Source organism: Channa argus, chromosome 2, assembly GCF_033026475.1.
Source record: "Channa argus isolate prfri chromosome 2, Channa argus male v1.0, whole genome shotgun sequence".
Taxonomy (NCBI): Eukaryota; Metazoa; Chordata; class Actinopteri; order Anabantiformes; family Channidae; genus Channa; species Channa argus.
Genome location: NC_090198.1, coordinates 15,528,987 through 15,549,562, shown reverse-complemented (window position 1 = coordinate 15,549,562; position 20,576 = coordinate 15,528,987). Strand labels below are relative to the sequence as shown.

The following is a 20,576-nucleotide window of genomic DNA, read 5'->3' as shown; positions in this document are numbered from 1 at the left end:
TAAACAACAAGCACTATACATCACTGTGCAAGAACAAAGCAATGCACAAAGCTTCCCATCTCCTGACCTTAAGTCTAGTGTCTGTATTTGTGTGTCTGCTTGTGTGTGAGTGTGTACATCTGTGCATTTTCCTGTGTGCATGTGCACGTACATGCTCGTGCATAAGTGCCTGTGCCTTCTTTCTTGAGTGTGTTTCTTCCACTGTGTGTCAGTGTATGTGAGGAGAGAGTGGTTGCAGGGGTGTCAGCGGAGGTTTAAGATATTCAGCTTGCTGTCAGCACCGACACATTTCTCCCTCTGCACCGCTGCACAGATATGCAAATCCAGCCTCCTCAGAATGCAGAGCACCAGATCAGCTTCAATTTATTCCATTCTGCTCTCCCCCTCTCTCTGCAATCACCCTCCCTCCCTCTATGTTCTCTCTGCTCTCTCTTTCTGTCTCCTTCTCTCTCCGCTGTCTCTATTCTGTCTTTGGTTTTCTGTTTGGTCTCAGCTGCTCTGTTCATGGCATATGCCCCCAATGAGGAATTGTAGGGAGTAGAGAGGATTTTTACTGAGCAGCTTCAAGACTAGGCTTAGTGCAAAGAAGCACTTCCTTCTTTGAATCTAGTACAAGGTACAAGAGGTGCAAGATTGCCTGAGCGTATGGATTTGAGCACATACTGTATTTTCTTATGTGTGTATGTTTTAGTCTTAATGTTGTCAAGGTTTGTTTGCATTTTTCAAACGCAACAATGTACGTCTCCCTTCTCTCTTGTTAATTGCCAGCAATAAAACAGCAGCAGCTTGCCTTGCTTGTCGTGAAACACAATTAGTTAGTTGCCAAGCTGCTCTTAAAAAGGCTATCTCACTACTATACAGTGTCATCAGTAATCTAGTCTCACCATAATCTAAATGCCAATGTCTATCCTCTGTGATCCATCTGTAGCCCACACTACATTTACATTCTAATTGGATGTGGCCAGGGCCGCTTTATGAGGACCCTTTTTAATAACATGCCTGCATTCACCTTTTCGGAGTCCCATCGTGGCTGTAAAAGGGAAAAAAATGGGCTGTGTACACTTTATGGTTTGTCCCTCTGATACTGTGGCTACCGAGGATGCGAGTGGCTTTTTAGAGGCCTTGACACTCAAGTGTATGTAGTAACGAGAGGAGATTTTCTTTTCTTTAGAGGTTACGCTGTGAACGGAGTTGTAAGACATGCAGTTATGGTGTTAAAGCAGGAGAAAAAAAACTAACACTGTGAGCATTACACCCAATTTGTCTATAATTAGGCAGTAGTGGATGTTTGATTGCAGTCTCTGTGGAATTGTTTTGTTTTGCTTTGTTTGAAGAGTTAAATGTTCCAGTATTTTTACTATAACTTTGGTCATGAAAAGGCTCATCCTTTGACCTTGTATTTAATATTGTTATCTAGGTGTAATTGGCATTTAATTGCACAATTGTGCTATGTGAAAACTCTCCTTTTCTAATCTGATGAGATTTGACAGCTGTTAAAAAAACATGTGCTTACAGGGTTTTAGAGTGTTTGGAGTGCTGTAGGGTTTTGGTGACAACACATTTTTCTGACAAGAAGATCTGATAGAAGCTAATGTGAAAATAATAAAACATCTTCTGGATGACTGCCCTTATTTTCACTCTTGTGAATGCTGCTTCAATAGCGCGGAGACATCTGATTTGTAAAACTAGATTTTCTCATCACAAGCAGTTTAAATTCAAATTGACAATACGTAGATTTTTACTATCTGAGAAGAGAAAATTGTAATTATTTTCTCATGCATATCTGTCATCATCATTATAATTGAATATGTAAATTATTTGCAATTCTGTGCTTACATCTGAAAAAATCCCCAAAGCACAGTTGTTTTGCAACATGTTCTTCAAACTATATGACAAAATAGGCCGACATTTTTGTAACAGCCCTCCAGAAAGATTTCAGATTTTCTTTTGTGATGTATGTTTTCAAGTAGCTCCCAAAGCCCTTACAAGTCAGTTGAATTTTTCTTTCTGACTTAACATCGCTTGTTTTAGTTTATGTACTAAACTTATTAATTATATTTTATAATTATATTTTCTTATGAATTTGTCAAGAGGGGTGCAAACTTTTGCACCAATATAATTTTCTTGATCTTGGTTTTATGCACTTCTGATCATGGCCACTTTTTACTTCTTTAAGAAAGAGCCATTTTACTATCTAATTGTGCATCAAATATTTTTTTAGGTTTAGGGGTTAAGTTTTCATTCATTTTTACTGAAAAAGCATTGAATGGGAAGCATGATGCCAGAACAATTGTACTAGTTCAATGCACATTAAATAAAATGTTGATGAAAAAACTTGACATTTCATACATTTCTAAAAACAGATGCATATAATTATACTTTTTTAATTGACTCCTCAACTGTTTTTGTTACTTATGCTGATTAAAAAATATGCAAACTTTTGCATCTAACTGTAAATTACAGTACATTATAAATCACTTGATATTAGCATCAATGGAAATTAAGTGACTAGTGCAATAGACAAAACATTTTTACAATATTCTCTTAAAGGATCTTTTCTGCCATTTAATACATGTATTTTAAGCAATCCCCATTGAGACAGTAAAAAGAAATGAACTCTCTCTACATATGTGTAATATCTGTCAGTTTGCAACCTGGATTTTTCGAACAGATTGGGATGTTTTGGACAACATCAAAGGTCTATGGTACGGAGAAGTATTCCAGGTTACAGACCTGCAGACACTAAACCATTGTAGATACATTTGTTAATTTCATTGTCTGTATAGGGACTGTCAGAAATAAGTGTTTAACACAGACATGCAGTGTTATAACTAGGTTAAACTGTGAGCTTGTGAAGTCTCAAAGAAATAAACATTCTCATTTTACCTTTCAGCTTTGGAATATATTATCTAGGACAGTCCCCCTTTGGGACAAAGCTGAAAATCACTTTCATAAACTTGGAGTTAGTGTGTTGAATTTAGTCAAAACTGGCCTTTTTGTGAATTTAATACAGCTCAGAATTCTGTGTGTTCTAATGAATTGTGGGCCTTGCAAATAATGCATGATAGAGGGTAGTGATATAGGGAAAATGGAATTGCAAAACAGAGTAGTGCTAATATTCCTTTTTGATGCAGCTGAGATCATTATGATCCATGGATACTTTAAAAGATTACTTCTTTTACCCAATAATCTAGTTGAGGGTACAGATATTGTAATGCTCCAGACATGTTTCTAATGCTAAGTTTTCTTTGTATTAGCCTAATAGACTAAATTATCCGTTGTGATAAAATCTTCAGTGTCTGTCTCTAGTGGACCATGAGGCCAAGTCAGTTTTTAAGTGAAAAAGTAATTCAATTCCAGAGTCTTTATATTTTCTGTGACCACCGTCACGACAAAGGCAAACATTAATGCTCAGACACAGTTTTGTGGGGGAGTGCTAAATACATCCATAAACATACATGGGCATGATCTTACAATATGTTTATGAGAAGTGTCACGATGCACAGAATTCATTTTATTTTGTAGCACTTGTGTTTTCTAGAGCTGATTTCTCTTTTTCCTATTATTTTGTGGGTTAAAATCAAAACCTGGTGACCCTAGGAACACAACCTACTTAAAAAGAAGAAAAAAATTAAATCATGTGCTTTATTTCACTCCACATACAGTCTTAAAAAATATGGCTTCCAAAGGTAGTGATGACAGAAACATCTCATTGTTCTATAATTTTCCAAAGCATTTGTTTGCAAGACATCTGGTGATGATTCAAAAGAAATGTATCGTAATATGTAAATTTTTTCTTGTGGTGTTTTATCACAACTGTTAAGATCCAGTCATCACTAAATGGCACCACTGTGTAGCAGCCACCATCCCGCTGCAAAAGGCTATAATAGAACTGATTGATAAGCTTTGAGGCTCTAGTCCTATTTTTAACAGTCACCGGTCGCTGCAGGGAAAATTGGCTCGCTGTGTTTTCTTTAGAGGCACCTCCCAGTAACTGATCAACCTTTTTGCTCAATCATTACAGGTTTCACTGCAATCACACTTTAAAGTCCAAAGCCCAGTGTTTCTTTTAAACTGATGATGTTTAACTACAGTAACAGCACTCTACCAAAAATAGGGTCAGGCATCAATGATGCTACGACATGCAACACATGGCTTCCAGAAGGAAGATCCATCTGCTCATTCATGTGAATGGAACAGAAATTGCTATGTGAGCAAATTTCAAGAAAAATGGTATCTCAGGATCTGCTCTTCTGATACAGTTATATAATTAGTTTGGTGTTTCCTTATATTTGCCACAAGAAGCTGCGTAAATCAAAAATAAATAAAATGCACTTCAATAAAGAGAGCTGCAACAAAGATGCATTTTATGGGTTGTAATCCCTAAACATTCATTTGTGAGAGAATGAAAGTGAAGCAGTAGATTTGTTTTGTTTTAAAGTTTTTAATATTTATCTGTCTTTTAGGCAGGCACTCCCGTCCATCCAAGCGTTTCAGCTTCATGTCATTTTTCTGTAAATGTTACTAAGACAATATTGCTAAGTTTAACCTAGTAATATAAATGGATAGACATTCTCAAGATTAGGATGTCATTTTAGGACATTGTTACACAGTTTTTCTAACATTTATAACCATGTAGGAATGCAGAGTTTCTCACTCACCCAGGTGAGGTTATCTGGAAGTGGACTCATGGCAACTAGACTTCTTTCTTCCTAGGTCAATGATGCCATAAGTCAAATTACAGGTAACACTAAATGACATATAAAAAGCTGTGCTCTAATCCAAGACATTATTCTAAAGATCAGCTCACTAAAAAACAAGATTTTTTTCAAGAATATACTCAGCAACAATAAAATGAGGGAAAAAATGTTTTTCCTTTGCCATTGTTAGGAAAGCCCAGGTTGTAAATTACTTGATACTGTCCAGTCTTGTGCATGGGGCAAATATTGTGTGCATACCATGGCTCTACATCACATTTAGTGGGTATGTCTGAATTAAGGTAAATATGATGTCTGAATGACAAATTGAGGAAACTAGCGATGGTATCCAATGTCTGAAAAGGGCTTTAGATTTATCTTTACTGTTTTCATTTTGTCTTACAGTGGAGCTCAGGGCAGAAACACGGGTGTAATATGATTATATGTGAACATAAAAACATAAATTACAATAAAACTGACAGAACTGAGCTCTAAGCACTTCGTACTTGCCTGGATATTTGATTGCCTGTTGAGAGTCAGTTCAGTCAAGTCCACCGTTAGTTGGGCTGACAGACTTTAAACAGTTCACACATCACCAGAGCCTTCCTCAGCTGTCCAGCTCTACAGGAAATTGAATTGAGGATTGATTGATTGATTGTGAGTGCCGGGTAAGACGGGAAAGACAAATGCTCGAGCCACGTGACTACACATAAAAGCCACAAAATCTGGTCTGACAGGAGTTTTGAATTCCATTACATTCAGCTTTGAGTTCTTAATGTCACCTGTAAATATAATGTGACTATAATTTTAAAGCAGGAATTGTAAGCCAGAAGGTTTAGACTGTAACTTGCCTACAACCTTTCCTCCAAAGTTTTTGAGACAGAATCACATGTAGGCTGATGTATTTGTTTCTACAAAGTTTAGATGTCTTTGATACAAAGGATGTAATATAGTATGTACTCTAAATTGAAGTTCTCAATCAGATTAATTACTTTCTTTAAAACGATCACAAACTGTGTGTTGGTCAAATCTGTTCTGTAGCAATGAGTTACTAAATTGTATGTGTGAATTGAAAACAAAAACATTTATACACCAAACTCTTGCCCAGTGTTCATTTTGCTCTCAATGTTTGCTTTTGTTTGGTTTTATTTGTTGATTATAGAATTGTAATTTAGTTAGAGTTGGACCAAAGTCCTGCTTTTCAAGCTAACATTTACCAAGATGCACATTTGGCAATTGACCAAAGCAGAAATAAATTTCATGTTAATTGCAGATGGGAATTTCAAGTTTGTACCCCACCAAACCTTAAAGATGAAACCATGACTGGATCTGCTTATTAGTATGTTTAAGCTGCTAACTATCCAAACATGGGCTTTAGACCAGTGTTTTGCTTTGTATTCTGGTCATATACCACAGAATCTCATGCTGTTCCTTGTATTTGTTTGACAATTTCCAGGTCTGCCCTTATTGAAGTTCACAAATTTTTTTCCTTCCAGTTTGACATTGTTGTTGTGTTTGTATGAATGAATGAGTTCTTCACCTTTAGGTGTTTGTATTTACTCGGTTTCGTGGCAGTCACAGGAAATGGACGTCATTAACATGCCCACTCACTCATGGGGAATTCTCCGGAGTATTACTTCCTCTATTTACAAATGAGCTCGGGTGGAGATAATCCGGACTTTGCACTAATGTCAGGGCCAACAGACTTGGGTGTTTGCATTCACACCTACACCCACCCCAGAGAAAGTCTGGAAAATATCTGAAATCCATGCACTGGATCTGAAATATCTAAACATGAAACACAAATGGATGTGTTTATGGTCTGAAGGAGGTGAAAAAGTTATCATTTTGTCTTCATTCATTTTTTTGACTTTCTGAAATTGGACAATTTCAGTCACGCTCCCTGTCTGCTGCAGCTGGGCAGGTGTATGCTGAATAGAAAATGGGCAGAGCTCCAATGCTTAGCTGATTTTTTTTTTTTTTTTTCCTCTCTCCAAATTCCTCACATTGCTATTTATAACACTGTTCAGTCTCATAAGTAAACCATAGCCTTTGCTTGTAGTGATTGAATTATTGTGCTTTTAGAGAATTGCGACGTTGATATAAACCTGCTGTTGGACATTCATTGAGACGGCTGGTTTTACATTGAATATCGCATTGTCGTGTGGCTTTAACTTTGTCAAGGGAAATTTATTGATGGTTTTTGTCACATCCATTGATGATACATAAATACAATCTAATAAAGCATCTATACCTTAGTTCACAGAAGCCTCTTTCACACATGTGCTGAAATCCTGATCATCCCTGGACTTTACCTAAAGGCAGTGAATGTGTAAAACATTGTCTGGAGCGCATATGTGAAAAAGGCGTTAGCCATGTGAATTCTTACAGTTTTTTATTTGACAAATTTCATATTAGTTTGTCATTACAAAATCTTGCTAAAATAACTCATTCAATGAATTTGAGTAAGATTGCTATAAGGATATTGCAAGTCAAACAACTTAATGGCGAGTATTTTGAGGGGGCTTCTCGTGGTGAGATAATGGGGAAAATAAGGCATATCTTGTACACTGAATATTATATACTTTTCACGGATGACAGCCCGTACAGTATTTATGATATTTGATCTTAATTATCTAAAATATTATGTCAGGCCAAACATAGTGCAGTAAATAAAGCTAGATAGTCTGCGTATTCATATATTGTAAAGTGAACCTTTAGGAATACTGATATAAATTAGCTGTCATTATGTCCCCACTGCTTCCCATCCACCCACTAACCAGGACCACCTTTGCTGTCCCAACTTGTCAGACACTGGTTCTCTTGCAAGTTGTGACGAACTGTCATGTGCGTGACTAAACCAGCTCAACAGACACTGTCTGCTGGAAAAATCACTCAACCATTACAGCCCCTCGGTGTCTGTGAAAACAGCTTCAGGCAGGGAGGTTTGGACAGACCAAGAGATGGAGAGAGACTGTTTTCTCTGCAGTGGGAAGCAGGGTTGACGCTTCTCCCTAACCCCTTGCAAACAGCATGCCAACACAAGTCTCAAAACAGCACCTTCTCTATCCACTTGTAAATTCACCAGCTCGGCAGCACAGGAAGGGAATGTAAATTAGGTGTGACTAACAGCAAGATGGGAACCAAGGCAGTTCCCCCCACCTCCTTTCTTGCTGTTCTCTCCAGGCTACAGAGGGTTTTGTACACATCCACTTTGCTGCAATGCTTGAGGCTGTCCAATTGGTTTCGCGTGCAGAATGACTTCAGCTGTAGGTGTACTAAGCCTAGACCAGATAAGGAAAAGAAGATAGAAGGGTAGTGTTGCTGAGCTGAAGTCAGGATAAACTATTTTTTTTAAAAATATTAGATGTATCATCAACTGGGAGCTCTTTCACTCCATCTCCAGAACTGCAGGACTAGTTGTGCTTGCTGAAATATGAGAAACACAACTGCTGCATGGGATTAATCAGTAGTATTTTATTTGCTTTAATGTTATAAGGCAGACGTTTCTAATTGCAAATAAACACTATGAAAAACTACATGAACAATATATCCTTCTTTAAATACTGCCTGTATGACCAAAGATCTTTTTGTTCCTGTATCATGTTTTTCTTCTGTACAACAGATCTCCATTAGTGTCCCTAACTATTTTAAACCATGATCCAAACATAGGCATTGTAGTGAATTCTAAGTCAGTTACACATATTCCTGTCTGGTGGTATAAATATTCAATGGTGCATCCAATGTATAAAGACTTGAGCTGAAAAAGGTCCCTCTTTAATGCAGTATTCTGTTTCAGATACCCTACTATAAAGCAGAGTGGCTCTGTCAGGGACTCGGTAGGCTGGTTATGCACCACTTTGGTTTAAATAGAAATATTCTAGGAACTAGCTAATTGGATTATAGTGAGATTTTTGTACAGACTTTCATGGTGCTTGTGGATGTATTAAGAAGAACTGGATGCAGGCACATGATTGCCCCCAGCTCATTTTGTGTGGCTGTAAAATATTTTAAAAATGGATGGGCTTGATGGAAATGGACAAAACGGCGAGTACAGAGAGACAGACACATTTTTGGTTCGGCTGATTCCTGGCATTTGTTGACAGTAAAAAAACAGAACACCACTTTTATCTGTTCATGTCAAAGTTTTTGCATTTGAGTCAAATGCACAATATATGCTTTACCATATATTCCAAATCATCCAATTCCGCCATTTATTTTGAGATTGTTAAAGCTCTAAACTTCTTTTAACTCACAGCATACTTGTGATAGACACTGAATTGGTTATTATTGTTATCCTGTGGGACTCAGTAAAACAGCAACTGTTAAAGGTGTTACATTCATAGTTGATGGTGCTCCACTTTCAATTTTCTTCTTTTCTGTGTCATCATTTGTAGGCATGAAGTAATTTCCTCATGTCAAAGTGTGTCATCAGAGATTGTATCAACATGTGGTTAAAGTGTATATGCATAGATGTTCGAGGTTTATTATCCAGGTGCTTAGGGACTGGTGTGTAATAAAAAGACAGAATACAAAAATTCAGCCTTTTTATTCTTCAGTGCGTAGGCTGCTACTCTCACAGAAAGAGAAACGGCAACCAGCCAATTATTCTTGTGATTATTGTTGAAGCTGGTGGGCCTGCATGTTATTGATGTCAGGGAGGAAGTCAATGGGCCTCTATTTTAGTCTAATAAATACTCTTTGCACTACTGGTCCTAGCATTATGTGAATGCGTCTTCCATCAGTGATGAGCTGTATTATCCCATTATGTATAATGGCAATAGTATGCATGCAGTTATATTGATGAGTATCCAAATGTAGTATATGTATGAGTGTCTGTGTGGATGAGTGTGTATTTGGGAGTGTGTTTTACGGGCTTGATGATGGAGAACTAGCCCTCTGCAGACAACCTGTGCTTTTTTTATGGCCTCCTCCCCAGCTGCAGCGTGTGGGCAATAAACCTCTCTCCAGCAATCTCCAAACAGTGCAGCAATCAATGGGAAATTATCTCAGCCAATCGATGGGACAGCCTTTTTATTTCTCCCTCTCTCTACCTCTCCCGCTGTCCTTCTGTCTGTATCCCTTTCTTCCAGCACCCCTCCCTCTCTCCATCCCTCTCCTCATCCATTCTATCTCATTTTTGCTGTCTCTCTGTTTTTTCCACCCACTCTTTCTCTCACCCCCTCCCATCCACACCAACACCACCCCCTTCCCATTTTCTGCCTTCCCTCCAGCTCTCTTAGCTCCACAGAACCTACTCTGAAATGCGACAGCTCAGCAGCTCCAAAGCCATTAACAAAAGTGGCCTTGACACATGGAATATGTAACTGTGCTGGATTGACTTTCCTGGTGAACATAATAACTCTGACTTGTTGATACAACCAAAGAATACTCCCACTGACAGTAATGACAAGACCCACTTACTGCGCATCATGTTGTTGATGTTGTCTTTGAAGCACAAAATCTCATTATTTTTCCATGTTTTACTTTAGGATGCATTTTCATAAGTTAGAAAATTGCACACTTGTCAAACTACTTTCCTGCATTATAAAAAAAACACTAAGTGGTTTCCACCGTTCAGTCTTTTGAGCAACATAAATAGCGAAAATTACTATGGTGACTTAGCTGAAATGACAGCTAATTATTCAAATGAACTCTTACATGGAGTTTACTCGCACACAAATAAGTAGAAAATTGAGTAATCTAAGTGAAAATAACCTAAAATCAACATGAAGGAGAATTTAGGGAAAACAAAGAAATTCACAAACCTAACCTGGAAAGGAAGTAAATCAAGTAAATCTTCTTCAGAACATTAAATACAATTTTGTGTGTAAAAATGGTTTTGTAAAACCAGCAAAGCTGTGGCTAATGTTTAAGGGTTTCTCCTAGAAAGAGGATCTTGAGATATCTACAAAAATGTGCTTTTTATAGTAGCTATAACCAGTATATGTATTAACAATTAATGTGTATATAGTGGATTTGTAGTTAGGAACCCCTGTATCACCTGAGGTCAGTCAGTTCCTCACAGTTCTAGAGAGCTTTCTAAAATGTTTCATCTTTTTGTTTTACTTTTCCAATCCCATCTCTTTTGGTTCACAGTCCCTAATCTCATAGCACAGTTTCAGCCACAGCAGGCAGCTGTTTTCAGTAAAAAGGCTCTACAAACCAATAGAAGGGCACAGCCACAGTGTTAGGCTTGTTACAAAAAATATATTTATATTATTCATAAGTCATTACTCTTTTCAAAATTAATATTATTACATATTACTCCCTGTCAGAAGTAACTTGTTACATTACTTGTTATATTACTAATGGTATGGTATATATGGTGTAAATGACAAGTCAATAGTGGACATTTTATCCATCACGTATGTGGCCCCAAACTTTTTTTAGTTATATAGTGCTTGTTGTAGCTGCTACCAAAGATTAAAATTCAGTTTTAGTTATTTAGCCATTGAACGGCCACCGCCATCCTCTAAGACCACAGACCACATTGTTGGGGTTCTACCTCCATGAGCTTTACCTTGTTGTACTGTCCTAATAAGTGTTTCAAGAGGTTTTGCTCACGAGCTATTAAATGCTCATGAGCATTTTGCTGTTGTTTCCTTTCTTTGACTTGTGTAATTAAGTTATTTTCATATTTGCTGATACACAATATTTCTCAGTATGTCAATGTGTCATGACAAGGAAATTCTCCAGAGACAATTTTCCACCAACCAGTGAATCCTGCTCTCACTCACACCCCAAAGGAAACCAGACAGGGCTGAAAAACATAGGAGTTAAACTGGTAACACATTTCCCAGGAAAAAAAACAGGCTGCTTATGCTGGCAAAACACAGCTCTAACGCCATCTTGGTATTTTATGTTATACTTATTGGGCTCATAACATCTAATGTTTATTTTCCCTTAAAATGCATCCTAGAGTGGAACTGTTCTCAGATATGTCTGATGAATGTTTCAAAGCACTTTTTTAACGTATTAGACATTTTGGTTATGGTTGATTTATACTTCCTTAGATAACCTTTTGGCAGTATTCACACAAAAATTCCAGAGGTGTTTCCACACCTAAGCACCACTTGCTCCTAGCAGAACAGACACACACTGACAGCCATTCAGACATGCTTGGAAAGGGTGAGCAAACAGCACCTCTCCTAAACATCTTGTTTATGCTGCTACTACCCACAGAGTTCAGCCATAACATGACAACATGAAAAGAAAGCACAAGCGACAACCACCACACCAGTCTGTCACAATTGTATCACTTTTCCCCCTGTCTCAGCCATGGAAAAAAAAGCCAACTAATGCTGTGGTTTGACAAGCAGGAGGTCTGTGTTACAAAAAGACACATTCATTAGTTCCCTTGTGGTTAAATTTGGGGTTGACACCAGTTATCACAACCCAGCAGAGGCATTTCTGCAGAGTAAAGGACAAAACAACAAATGACGGGGAGAATGAGAAGGAAACTGAAATTGATTCATATTAGCAATGCTGTATTAAGAGAAAAAGGTGACAGTGAATGACAAGGCCAAGTCAATTGAGTGGCTGCAGCGATTGTTTTATGGCTTGGAAATTGTGTTCTCCCAAGTTCAGGCAGGTAGTGTTACTGCATCTGGCTCAGCTAGAGAATTCCAGCAGTTTAGTGAAAGAATGTGTGACACTTACAATTTGGCAGTCTGAGTCTTCCAAGTCATAAACATTCCTCGGCTACGTCAGCGAGGTGCCCTTGCATGTTTTTTAGTTTATTAGGAATACACCAGCCTGTCCGGCACCAACAACCATGCCACATTAAATGTTCTGGTAAGTGCTTCTGTTAAGTGATTGGATATTTGTGTTAATGAGCAGTTTAATAGCTGTACCTAATAAAGTGGATGGTGAGTGTATTTTCACTGCGTTGTCTGTTGTTATGCGGATGACACCATCATGTACATACCATTGTCCCTGCTGTAAATCGGCTTCTTCAGATAGATTTAAATAACATTGTTATTCGTGTATATGTGATATGATGTGTGGGTATTTGTGATTTGTCCAAAAAATTCTATATGCTTTTACTTGTAGTCCATTGTTAGTCTGACGTTTTCGACTAACAGCATATTGTAATCCTGTGTATGTCTGTTCTTTATTGTCATTGAATTATATTCAATATTCTTATTTCGCTGCTACCAAAGGCTATGGTCTAATCTGTCTTTGCCGTGGAATAAAGTGTCTCATTGGCCTTTTACCGCATTTCCTTTTTCTCTCTGTTTCTCTTTCTGTCTCACTTTCTCCCCGAGTATATACCCAAGGCCGCCTCTAATCAACAGGCCCTGAGCTGAAAGGTCACTCTGTCCCTTTGATGGTGTTTTGATTCATCCCTTCCTCTTCTCTCGCCTCCCACCCCTCCCTCTCACCCCGTTTCTCTCACAGGGAAGCTGGAGAGCCACTACCACCAGGGTGCCAAGAAGGGGCTGATCCCATCAGCTGCAGAGTGACGTCAGATGAGAAGCTGAGGAGGGAAAACAGTTTGATCTCATGGGAACATGGCAAATGATGTTTCCTAAAGCATTGCCACATTCTCCGCTAGGTTGTTCCAACATTTTATGACTAGTTGTCAGAACTGACACATTACAGCAAGCGTGTTTCAATGACTTGCATTTGTATTTTGCAGCATACAATGTTACAATACAGCTTGTGTGTGTACATAGATAAATGATCATTTTGACATTGTGTGTGCATTCTGCTTTGTCTCTATTTGATTATTTGCAGGATCAAAATGTTTTAGTTCCTTGTTGTGCTTCTCTTATTCCAATTAAAATTTGATTTGTCAAAATGTTAAATGAGGAAGCTGTATTTTAGAAATTTAGATAAATTACACATTCCTAATATATAATATTATACATTATTATAATATATTATTATACATATACATCTGCACTTCTGATACCTAAAGCTACAGTATGCAACTTAAACTAGCGGTATAATGAGACTCACGATGAATCATTTAGCCCTGCCCTCCCTCTCACAGCTCTGAAGCAGCTAAAAAAAATTCAACAAATGACCAAGCTGCAAAACTATCTACAATTGCTGAGATTATCTGATCAATCGAGCCTCGCTCAAAAACTTTAAGAATCCAATATCTCAGTGCTGTTGTGTGAGTCTGTGTCACAGGAAGCATTGATAGCAAATACTTTTTAAAGTTGCATACTGTAGCTTTAGGCTCACGTTTAGTGCAACAATAGGGTTGTGTTAAAAACACAGATTTCTCATTCATTTCAAAGAGACCATTGCGTTGGCACAGCAGGGGAAGGATGACACAGGGCTCAAAGAAGAAAATGTTGGCTGTCCAACATTAAGTTGATCCTGCTTCAACACTGTTTAGACCAATCAAATACATTCATGCACACATTCTGTACATTATAACTTTCATTTTGTGGCTGTTCTGTTGTTTACTTCAGACATTTATTGGGAGGAGAAACTTTCCAGTACCATGACAGCTTTTAAAAAATGAAATAAATTTCATCTAAGCAGCTGTTTTTGATCAAATTTAATTTCTTCATAAAATGTGTTGTCAATTTAAAGTGATGATACCTGAAGTGCCGAACTGGAAGGCGAAATGTAAAGATGGCCATCATAGAATGAGCGGAGACATATGTTTCCCACAAAGAGATAATGGTGCACTTTTTTTATCACCAGATTCCAGTTGGTATCACATGGGTGTGAATGTCATATTGGTGCTTTCAGAAAGTTATAGAAAAGATCGGAAACAAGTCCTTAAGTATTACAACCTAAAATTGAATTTGATATTTTGTGTTTATTGCCATGTTGTGACTCTCTACAAAGTCTTGATTACATTACTAGAGGCAATTTTAAGCTACCAGTTACACTTTATAATCACAAACATGCTTCAAAGTGGTTTTACATCATGATGTTATATTAACTTAAGTTGCCAAATAATAAAAAGAAATCCTACAGGATTACCCCAGATTTTGCTTCACCCACATTTTAATATCTTCACATCCAAACAATTGGGCTTTTACAACCTGTACTTGAATGGGCGTGACCCAGTACTTACTCATGAGCAATAGTATGAATCATAAGATGCGGGTTAATTCAAGGCAGGCTATTTCATCATGGCAGCATCTTCACTTCCTCCAAAAATACACACCGATGCTGTATGATCAGTAAGACTCCAGTAGCTAGCACAGACAGACCGGAACCTTTGAAATGATTTATTTAGACATCTTTGAGCTCATATCAAGTGCACACAAGATTTTGACATCTTTATTATTGAGTTTCCTTGGATCAGGTGCTGTTGGGACAAGCTCTGACTGATATTCTGCCAGTGCAATATAATTTTGTGTTTACCCGTTCTTGCATTGCTGTGTGTTTATTTCCTTCCAGATCTGCGGAATGGCTCTTCGACTAAGCTGATTCTTGCCTGAGGGCGTATTTCACCATGGTTTGAAAAGCATAGCATGAATCACCAGGACACACACCCATCCTGAGTTGTTATGTTTTAGCCTGTGCCTAGCATTGTAATTCACTGTTGATTAGCTCAGATTTACACTTGTTTGAGTTGCAGATTAGCTACAACTCTCTGCACAGCTTCATTCAGGAAGTGGATGCATAATTGCCTTTGCCCTCCCAGTAATCTCTCACCCAGAGAATGTAAGGGGTCCCTTTTGTAAAGTTTCTCTGCCAGTGGTGGGTTTTTTCCAAGAGGCTGCTTAGGAATTTACCAAATTCACACCCTAGTGAATCCACGATGACAGCTACTTGCCCTGTGGGCGGCCTTTTTCTTCTGTCTTCCAGATCAGGGGCAGTTCTCTGAGTGCAGACTTCCAAGTTCACATAAACAAGGGATCTGTGGTGACATGCTAAACATTTAAGCACATGCACTTTTTACTAAGCCTCTTTAGATAAACATCAAGAGATCATGTGCTGTTGGTTTTTCTTGCACAAAAGATGATGCGATGTACTTCCATGGAGCTCGAGGTGATCTGTTTGAATAATGGATGAAGAGTCTGAGTAACAGTGCAACAAATCATCTAGACTTTAAAGGAACAGTAAGGCATTTTGTAAAATATATTTAATGGCTTTCTTTCTCATATAATGCATATGAGATGACTGATAACACTGTTAAATATAAAGCTAAAGAAAAGAGCTAGTTAGAAGTTAGGAGCCCATCTTTTGCACAAAGTTAGGAAATGTCTTTTTCCAAGGGTAATAAAATCCACCTACAAGCTAATGGTCTACTCTGCTCATTACTCAGTAGCCAAGCTAGTAGAGACCAAGTGGATTCCTTATTTTAGTGTCATATCTTTATTTCATAGTTTCAATTATTACCATTAAATTCATGCTTTTTTTATTTTAACTGTTTACAGTTGTAGTATTATTATTTATAGCACATCATGCTGCTGCTCCCAGTTTTTGTTGTGTCTAGGGCCTGTTTGTCAACTGCATTTTGTATCAGGTCTGTTTGGGCCAAGCTGCTCCCCATCACAAAGAATGATGGGGGGGGCATGTTGTCTGCTCTCTATTCGGTCATGCCAATATCTCCTCTTTAAACCGTAAAGCAAATAAGAGCTATGTATTGCAAAATGTCAAAAGATCAGACCAGCTTATTGTCAGTGGTGTTTCTCTGCTTCCTTTTGAGCCTAAAGCTTCTGGTGGATAGAGAAAACAATCAGAACTGGCGGGGGGGGTTTCATCAATTTGTGACTACCACCTGTTTCAGAAGTAAGAACTGCAACTAAAAGTCATGTCACCATCCAACTTTCATCCAGTTAACTAGGGTTTGAAATTAAATTAGGCATTTTAAAAAGTCATTTGGACTGAAAAAGATCCCCAGCTGCATTTCCTGATTAAAATGAAATGCAATTGACTCCAGTCCAAAAGCATGCCCTCCTCACCAACAAGCCAAGTTTCCAGTTGTAGAAGCAGCAGGACCTTTGTGTGCTTGCTGAGAGACTGATTGGACTGAGGGTGCAGTGTCCCATCCCCCATCCCCACAGGCATGGAAGAGGAATTAGTCTTTGGAGCACTTTAGAGGTGGTGGCAAGCAGGGGAACAAAATATGGGAACGGCTTGTGGCTCATCCATCTCATGATGTGTAGCAGACTTCTGCTTGTCAAGACAGGGAGGTTGTACAAAGGAAATAGTTAGAAATTGATATTGTCAATATTGGGCCACGCTATAATAAAATGCACTGAATAATATCTAAAGTCTTCACACATACACACATCTTAATTAATGAAATAACTTTATATACAACCCTTATATAGTTCATATAGAAACAACTCTGACTCGTTGTTTTCAGGTTTGAATTTTTATTGATTTAACTAACGTATGAGTTATGCTATTTTGTATTTGGCAGAGGGTGGATTTTGTTACTTTTGAACAGATTGGGGTTCGCTGTTTCCAACTAAGTTAACCAGCTGTTCACTGCAGCATAACTTTAAGTCAGCATAGATGAGAGTGGTATATCACTGTTTTCATCTAATTGTTGGTAAGAAAACTACATCATTTCTTAAACTGTCCAAACATTCATTTGTTTGTTGCATAAAACCAAATGTATAAGATTGCCTAGTGGGATGTAGGAGCTAGGCCGTAGAGACTCAAGAACAAGGACCTTCCTCTGACTGTCTTTGTTCCATCCCCAATGTGTGTCAAGGCTCATCTGCTTCCCTTCGAGCTGGGCCCCATCTGAGGGGTTCCACAAGGCCAATAAAGAGCTATGACCTAGAGTTTTGGGCGACAGTAAATGTTAACTTTACAACACGCACTCAGTTTAGAGTGTAGTTTTGCAAATAAAATGGATTGCTATTGGGTATATATAAAGTTGACTTTTTTAAAATTAAGATTCTTAATTAACAGCAAATAGGTCAGAATTTACAGCTATATTTAGCTGTGCAGTTTTTGTCAGATTAACTCCTGATTCTCTAATCGGAAGGGTTATTTAATACCCAACCAGTGAACAAATGGCAGTAACATTAATTTTTTATTTAGTGTCAACTACTTTAAAAAACCAAAACCAAATTCAGTTCAAAGGACCTAAGCTGGCAGGCCAAATTGCCTGTACAGTGTAAATTTACTATACGTTTAGTTCTCCATAAACGATTGACAAGTACCTTAAGTCCCCTATAATTTGCGACCCCCATCCAAATTTTGTGGATGCAACATATATGTTTATTTGTTCTCAGGCGTCTGTAGCTCAGGAGGCATAGAGGTAATCTCATCCAGGGCTTTTGGTTCGAATCCACTCCTTTTGTCACGCATTAAAGTGTCTTTGAACAAGGCACAGAATTAGTTGCTCCCCTATCAGTGAGTGAGTGCATAATTGTAAGTGCAAATGGGTGAATGTGAAGAAGTATAAAGTTCTTAGGGCACCAGTAAGGTAGAACAGTGTTAACAGTGTATAAGCGCAGACCACATACCACTCAATAACCCCCTCTTCAAAAACCCCTTTCATTGCCTTACTGTAATCACAGTTAAGGTAGCATATTGTAACATTGAAATACTTAGTTCTATAATAACGTTGTATAGGTTCACAAAAATGTCAGCATTAACACAATTTTCTTCATAGTTATCTTTTGTATCCCAGTACTGATCCCCATAGGTACCAAGTACTTACCAGCACACCTTGAGAATTGTTCATTGAATATTTAGCTTTTCTTTCACTCTACCCATATTTATTGTACGAACCAAAATGGCCCAGTATTGGCATCTGATTTATACAATAAAATTGCATTGTTCATTCCTGTTCACTGAATAGGAAATCCTTGAACAGAAGACCAAACTGACATTGAAAAGGCTCCTGGTTTCTAAGAAAACGTTCCTTAAAAGGAGAGCAGATGCATAAATTCAATTAAAAATGGATTTTCCATCACAAATGGCTTTCAATCACTACCATTTTTAAAGATCCACTGATAAGTGATCAATTCAGTCCCTGACCTTTTGGCCTTGCTGAAGGTTTCACCCTGTGCTACATTTGTAGCAATGGATCTTTAAAATGATGCCCATATCAATTTTCCAATAACAATATAAAAGAAACACCCTGTGAAGCCAAATGAAAGAGACTCCTGTGTGTTAAGGTTGTAATGCCTGTCCACAGAAAACCCCCCTCCCAATTCTCAGCCCAACCCCCTACCTTTTGAACACACACGATGTCATTGAAGACGGCTCAGATAGTAGCTTGTCTTCAAGGCCTCTTCTGTCACGAGGGGTGGATCTAGTGATTTTCAAGCCTTAGCCTCTTGAATATGTAAAGTAGTCCCTTCCAGGCTCCTGTTTTCATAGGAGCAAGCACTGTAACAGATACATAACATGATTACTGTGGATTAAGTATTAGCATATTGCTCTATGCTAGACAATAAATGCAAGCCTATTTTTGCCACAGGCTTGCAAAATGTGTTCTTATTCTCACGACTGTCGAAATGTAATGGTATGACAGATAGGTAGATATGTGAAATTTGGAGAGACAACAAAAGAAGTTTGTTGGAAACATTCCCTACAGACATTATACTGATCTGTTCTTCTTAGAACATTTGTTAGAAGACAAGTGAATACATCAACAATCTCAAAATTCTGTGATTTTCCTCATTTTCTTTTGATGCAATATTCAATCCCGTATTTGGCCTGAGTGTAGTCTAGGAAACACCTTTATGGTTTGTCTTTAAAATAATGTCCTTAACTAAAATGTTCCACTGTTACTTCTTTTGACACCACCATTATTGATTAATTGTTGGCTCTTTGTCAATCTCATGTTCAACAAAACTGATTTACCCTTAGCTAAATGTATGTTGTTGTACGCATGACTCCTATTCATTAAGCACTAATTGTGATGACTGGTGCTTGTGTGGTTTTAATCAGACAATCAAGCTAAAAAGTAAAAAAAACAACACATAATTCCTTTCTCTATTGAGGGGGCCTATCTCCGCTGTCATGGGGTGAGAGGCAGGGTACACTCTGGACGAACACAGACAGACAACCATTCACAATTAAAATTCAAATCAGCAGGGAATTTAGAGTCACCAATTAACCTAACATTTATGTCTTTGGACGGTGGGAGGAAACCAGAGCACCTGGAGGAAACCCACGCAAGCAGGGGGAAAACATGAAAACCCTACACAGAAAGGCGGCAGCCGGCTGATGGATTCAAACTGGGGACCTTCCAACAGTGAGGGGGCAGGACTAACTGCTCCACCACCGTGGTGCCTGGCTAAATGATGTGTACAACTAAAGTCTGTCTCCTACATCTACAAATATTGAGTATATTTTTCATATTTATCTGGAAAGGTGAATCATAGGCTTCTGTCCTTGACACATGCAGTTCATTGAATAAGAAATGTATTAATAATGCTACACGACTGGATCTTATTATGTTGTTTGCCTTTGTTTTATTTATTATCATATTTAGTATCGCTTGACTCTACTGTGTTAATGCCATTTATAAATGCCATCAGTTATCAAAGCTCTTTAATTGTATCATTTGCTAAAGAACGTGTCTCTTTTAGATGTCTTTCAAAGCTTCACACTTTCTTTTATTGAGTAGATCAAGCCAGCCTTTCTGTGATTCCACATTGCGAGCTGTTTAGCCCCTTTTCACTGATGGAAAACACATGGCGTCCACACAACTTGTCCATTTCAGGTTTTAGTTAGTGGGATTCTCAGCAGGAAGAATACTTGGTTTTGAGCCTCAGTCTTGAAAGGCAGTCATCGTCAGAAATCTGTCCCCTGCAGTCCTCACTGGTCACTGACTGTTATTTAGTTTTCCAATGGAGGCTGGCTGTTCCCTTGGGAAGGCATGAGTGTGCCCTGCCAGCAGGAATACATTGGAGGCAATAGATGAAGATGAAGGATGGATGGAGGATGGTGGGTAGCTGCTGCTGCTGCTTTTCCCTC

General features: G+C 38.2%; 1 protein-coding gene and 1 long non-coding RNA gene across 3 annotated transcripts in view; one reads left to right on the top strand and one right to left on the bottom strand.

Annotated features, from left to right (window-relative positions):
• Positions 1-13,400, top strand: part of trip4 (thyroid hormone receptor interactor 4) — a 61,721-nt gene extending 48,321 nt beyond the window's left edge. Inside the window, exon 13 of the mRNA XM_067495805.1 lies at positions 13,101-13,400. Within this exon, the coding sequence (XP_067351906.1) occupies positions 13,101-13,165 (65 nt within the window). The 3' untranslated portion in view covers positions 13,166-13,400. The remainder of the gene's footprint in view (positions 1-13,100) is intronic.
• A 1,379-nt stretch (positions 13,401-14,779) lies between these two features.
• LOC137119012 (uncharacterized) overlaps positions 14,780-20,576 on the bottom strand; it is a 30,328-nt gene continuing 24,531 nt past the window's right edge. Inside the window, exons 2-4 of one of the 2 annotated variants that reach the window (XR_010913713.1) lie at positions 18,823-18,980; positions 16,586-16,796; positions 14,780-15,673 (exon numbers count right to left, since the gene is read on the bottom strand). This is a non-coding gene — a long non-coding RNA (uncharacterized lncRNA). Of the gene's footprint in view, positions 16,797-18,822; positions 18,981-20,576 lie in introns of both variants that reach the window. The other variant, XR_010913712.1, reaches the window with a different exon arrangement.